Below are 6000 nucleotides of genomic sequence, written 5' to 3' on the forward strand. Positions count from 1 at the left end.
GCTGTGTTCTTTAACTGGAATGTATCCCAGCATACTTGACAAAAAAATCCCATGCCGCAGTATTAATGTTACACAGCTGCCTTACTCGAACCCATTCACTACAGTAGAATGACTGCAAATATCCAAATAGAGAGGAGGAATATCAAAGAGCAGGTTATCATGACGTTCCCAAGCTAGGGGTCACGACCTCGTGATTCTATTGTAAAAAAGTGAGAAATTCATAATCTTTTTCTTTTGTTTTCTTCGTTTATTTATTTATTTATTTATTTATTTACAAATTAGTAGTACGGATTATGCCTAAATCGTGAAGACGTATTTTGTGTGCTACGATTATTACATTATTAGTTGCTGTGAGTTCCTATTCAAACAAACCGCATTTAAATGAAGCTTTTATGTGATGTTTAATAAAAAATGTGAAAACGTCTCTGTCCAATTGGCTGCACTAGGTCCCTGAATACATTTACATTTATATTTATGGCACTAATGGAAGTGGTAACTCAGTGGTTAAGATGTTGGACTACTGATCGGAAGGCTGTGAGTTCAAAATCTTAGCACTGCCAAGCTGCCACTTGAGCCAGGCGCTTAACCCTCAACTGCTCAGTTGTATAAATGAGAAAAATATAAGTTGCTCTTGTTAAGGGCGTCTGCCACATGCTGTAAACGTAAACGTAAATGTAAATATGACTACGTCGACTCTGACTCAGAGGAACAACAGACTCAGAGGAAAACAAACACTAAAACATGCCAAAATGATGTCCATTTGGGGTTCACGGTGATAGAATGGTGGTGATATTATGATATTTTATTACGATATTCTTTGCCCATGTCGATTTTTACTATTTTTACTAGGCTTCACTGCACTTTTTTTACCTCGTTGTGGATAAGAGCATTAAAATTTACATGGCTGTGGTGTGGTGCCATATTCGAATAAATTACCACCTCCATTTAGAGTCACAATAAAATTCTGAAGGTCAGTAATGTACTGACCTTTTGGAGTCACTGATGAACAATAAAAGCGCTTTAATCCTCAGTACACTCACTATACAAACAGCGAGCGATTTGTTATGTAAGGCCTGCCACATGGTTTCGCTGTTACTGACTGTCACTTTGCATATCTGTCAGCATACCCGTTTACGCCGTCAAGCAATGGAAAGAACCACCAAAGCACAGATATTATTTGAGTAGTGGATTAGCAGTGATGCGGTAGTGTGTACGATGCTGGTAGGAGTGTATTTTATGCAGTTGCTATGTACACCTTGCCTACACAGGCGCTCTGACTCAGTACGTGTTAACTGTGTAATGTTTCTCAACCCAGCAGTGACACGTTGGTGGTTTTGAAATCCCAGCAGCTCGCTCATACCAGGAACACGCAAGACGCCGCTATCATGTTAGAGTCACTGCTGTGCTGAGAACGAGCCTAATAATATGTGAGTGATGATCCTGTGGTGGTCTCTTCCTACTGGTGGATGAAGTACATAGTGTGTGATGGGCTGCAGTCAGTAATAAAAACACCACCAAGCAACCAATTTTACACACTCATATGATAGAAGGATGTAAATAATACAGGATATACAGCTGATCATTTCCTGTTGCAAGTTTGGCCTGAATTTGTTCACACGATAACGCACACAAATAAGGCGGGGGAGTTGGGGAGGGGTTGCGCTCTAAGAAATAAATAATAAACTAAGCCACTGAGCGGAAAACATCTGGCCATAATTAAGAGGTGTAATGATCAGGATAAAGCAGCTACTGAAGATGAATCAATGAATCAACGAATGAAAATGATCTAGCACATGCCTGGTCAAAAGTTAGTAAGCCGTCCTCGCTTTGCTGGTTTGGGACTTCTTTACACTTTGTGCACACGAGATTTTTGTTGTTTCTGAAACAAGAAATAAAGAAAGACAAGGAAATAAAGAAGGGCAAATAATTCACATAGGACAATAATTATGGACTCAATCAATCAACAAACAAACAAACAAACAGAAAAACAAAAATCAAACAGAAGCGAAAATCAAACAGACAGACAATCCATCCATCCATCCATCCACTTTCTGTACCGCTTATCCTACGCAGGGTCGCACAGAGCCTGGAGCCTATACCAGGGGGACACCCTGGACGGGGTTCCAACCAATCGCAGGGCACAATCACACACATTCACACACTCATTCACACACAAACGCATGTCTGTGGACTGGTGGGGGCTGGGGCCCAGAGTCCCCGGAGGAAACCCCCGAAGCATGGGGAGAATATTCAAAACTCCAAACACACAGGGCGGAGGCGGGAATCGAACCCCCAACCCTGAAGATGTGAGGCAAACACGCTAAGCACTAAACCACATAAATAAACAAACAAACAAACAAACAAAAACACTTAAACAAAACATTACAACAAAGCATCAATACAAAAAGATGTCAATAAATACACTCTGGAAACAAAAATGTTATGTTCTCTGGAAGTTTAACGAAATTGTAGTCTAATGAAATTCTACTTGGAAACCCTTTTTCCCCAGTCATTTTCTGTATAGCACCTTTAAAGGTTTCCCAAAGCAATGGTACTTTTTTTGACGCAGTCCCCGCATAAATCCCGTAAGTTTTCATTTTCATACCCACTGATTTTTTTTGTTTGTTTTTTTTGTTTGTTTGTTTGTTACTCAAATAGCAAAAGCCTTTTCATATTTCATATAAGTTATATATTATTGTCAAGGTCACTTCTGGAGTCGCTGTTTTCAGTTAATTCGATTGGAACACCCAGCAAAAATTATTCATGAATAGAAAAACAGCCCACACAGTGTAAGTGACGCGCACCGTCACGACGTGATCCTAACTTTCTCACATGTGACTACGTGGATAATATGTGATGACATGTGAGGGGAATGTGAAGGTGTAGTTGAACACGTCTTACCCTGAGGCTACACAGTGAAACAGAAACGGTAGTGGTTGAAATAGGTCAGAACATGTTGGAGGATCAACCACAGTACCATTTCTTTTTTTTTTTTTCCCACTATTTACCACTCAGTGCATTTTCACTTTTATTTTAGTTTGTTCTACGGACCTAAGCACAACTTCTCTAACCGCTGTTGTTGATGTTTCACATGTGAAATCACAGCTGCTTCTGAGAGCATTGTTGTGGATATGCCGCAGTGTACATGCTAGAATTTAGATTATCTCCAGGATGTTTCACGCTCCATTAAAGGTCTCTGATGTTTGTAAGTTTGTTATTTTAAGAATTTTTTTAAGGTGTAGGGTGTGACAGATATCTGTTTACCATCTAGATTATCTACTGGTTTCACCTCCTACACCCTCAGAAGCTTGCTTGACTTTTGGCCGAAAACGTGCTAAATGAACTTTCATCCATTCATCCATTTTCTATTCCGCTTATCCTGCTAGTCACGTGGAGACGTGGAGCCCAGGGAGCATCGGGCACAAGGCGGGGTGACAATCCATCACACGGCCCAATCATATACAAAAAATTAGAATGTCGTGGAAAAGTACATTTTTTTCTGTAATTTAATTCAATAAGTGGAACTTTCATATAGTCTAGATTCATTGCACATAAATTACACATAATATTTCAAACCTTTTCTTTGTTTGTTTTTGTTTTAATCTTGATGATTACGGCTTACAGCTTACAGATTTGGAAATCAAAAATCCAGTATCTCAAAAACATTCGAATAAAGAATTTATAATACAGAAATGTCGACCTGAGAAGAGCTCTAATCAGCTGATTAACTCAGAACACCTTTTACCTAAAAACACCATTGCTTAGTAGTCCAAAGTCCTCTTTTCAGACGAAAGTAAATTTTGCATTTCATTTGGAAATCAAGGTCCCAGAGTCTGGAGGAAGAGTGGAGAGGCACAGAATCCAAGCTGCTTGAAGTTTCCACAGTCAGTGATGATTTGAGGTGCCATATCATCTGCTGGTGTTGGTCCACTGTGTTTTCTTAAGTGGAGAGTCGATGCAGCGTCTACCAGGAGATTTTAGAGCACTTCATGCCTCCATCTGCTGACGAGCTTTATGGAGATGCTGATTTCCTTTTCCAGCAGGACTTGGCACTGTGGGTTACTACTAGTGCTACTACTGGTATTACTGTGCTTGATTGTCCAGCCAACCCGCCTGACCTGAACCCCATTTAGAATCTATGAGAGACACCAGACCCTACAATACAGACGAGCTGAAGGCTGCTATCAAAGCAACCTGGGCTTCGAGAACACCTCAGCAGTGCCACAGGCTGATCGCCTCCATGCCACACCACACTGATGCAGTAATTCGTGCAAAAGGATTAAAGCCCCGACCGAGTACTGAATGCATAAATTAACATACTTTTCAGAAGGTCGACATTTCTGTATTATAAATTCTAATATTCTGAGATACCGGATTTCTGATTTCCATGAGCTGTAAGCCGTAATCATCGAGATTAAAACAAACAAAAAAAAAGTCTTGAAATTTTTCACGTTATGTGTAATGAATCTAGAATTTTAAATTAAATTATGGAAAAATTTTTTACTTTTCCACGATTTTCAAATTTTTTGAGATGCACCTGTGCACATTCACACACCCATTCATACACCATGGACACTTTGGACATGCCTACCATGCATGTCTTTGGACTGGGGGAGGAAACCGGAGTACCCGGAGGAAACTCCCACAAACACACACAGGGTAGCAGCGGGAATCGAACCCCCGATGCTGGAGGTGTGACTCAGTTCAACTTCATTTTAGCTTTACAGAACATCAATGTCAGATATAAATGTAAAATTCATAAATGTATCCCTAATGAGCACACCAGAGGTGACATGGCGAAGGAAAAAACTCCCTGCGAGGACATGAAGAACAAACCAAGACTCAAAAGAAGCGAACCCATCCTCGCCTGTGTGACACTGGATACTGCAGTTACAAATAATTCCCTTCTTTCTGTGCTAGAATTTTGTGTACTAGGCTTTTTCCTCCTAATCCACTGTACTATTATTACTGAAGCACACTACACTTACTTTCCCAGTACACTTCAAAATGAGTCAGAACAGAATAATTAACGAGCTTTAACCTTTTTTTTTTTTAAAGGGTAAGGATGAAAAAGAGATCCGAGAAGAATAAATAATAGGATGTTTTGTTTTTTTGGTTAGATGTGCTTCTGTTGAGGAGTGTGTGCTTGGTAAGTCATGCACACAGGCCCTGATGGTGAGCTCGCGCTTACCTGATGAGCCAGTGGATGCACTCGAGGCAGTAGCGGTGGCCGCACGCGCTCTGGTGCGCGCCGTTGAGCACGCAGTCGCAGTGGCTGCACAGATACTTCGGAGCCGGAACTTCATCACAGATGCTCTGAGGGAAACCGGACGGGTACTCGTTCTCTCCAGGAGAGCTGGGCACGAGAGGAGCCAATGCCATTCCGTTCAATAAATGCGAGATCTTTACTAAGACCCGTGCGCTCTAATATGACTGATCTAAAGACGGGGGCTGCGGGAAATAGCTTTACGTCATCTAGGTTTTTTTTTTCCGGGTAAATTTTAGTGTGGGTTTCCCCACCAGGAAATAACAAGCTCTTTACCCTTTACTTCGAGGGACTCAGTTCAGCAACAGAGCAGCACTGTCAGCACATTTTCTCGAATTTACTGTGTTTTTCAAAAAAAAAATAAATAAATTAAGAGAAACATATAACTCTCACACACTCTCACCCCCCTCTCTCTGTCTCTCTCACTCTCTTTCTCTACTCTCGTGCCTCATCTCTGTTACATCCGTTCCTGCACGCGGAAAGTCCCCACAGTAAACAACGGTTACTCTTACATCAACACTAGTTACAGTTAATTCAAATCTATTTAGCAGTCTATGTGTGTTATAAGCCTAATAATAGACTATTAATAATAGACTAATAATAATGACAGAACAGACAGTGGTATTATTATGATTGTTATCCATCCATCCATCTTCTATACCACTTTATCCTTTTCAGGGTCACAGGGAATCTGGAGTCTATCCCAGTGAGCATCAGGCACAAGGCGGGGTACA

General features: G+C 40.8%; 1 protein-coding gene across 1 annotated transcript in view; it reads right to left on the minus strand.

Annotated features, from left to right (window-relative positions):
• The window catches only part of traf1 (TNF receptor-associated factor 1), a 29119-nt gene extending 23353 nt beyond the window's left edge, over positions 1-5766 (minus strand). Inside the window, exons 1-2 of the mRNA XM_017466972.3 lie at positions 5192-5766; positions 1798-1879 (exon numbers count right to left, since the gene is read on the minus strand). Of these exons, the coding sequence (XP_017322461.1) occupies positions 1798-1879; positions 5192-5382 (273 nt within the window). The 5' untranslated portion in view covers positions 5383-5766. The remainder of the gene's footprint in view (positions 1-1797; positions 1880-5191) is intronic.
• Positions 5767-6000: the final 234 nt, after the last annotated feature.

This window comes from Ictalurus punctatus, chromosome 5, assembly GCF_001660625.3.
Source record: "Ictalurus punctatus breed USDA103 chromosome 5, Coco_2.0, whole genome shotgun sequence".
NCBI lineage: Eukaryota > Metazoa > Chordata > Actinopteri > Siluriformes > Ictaluridae > Ictalurus > Ictalurus punctatus.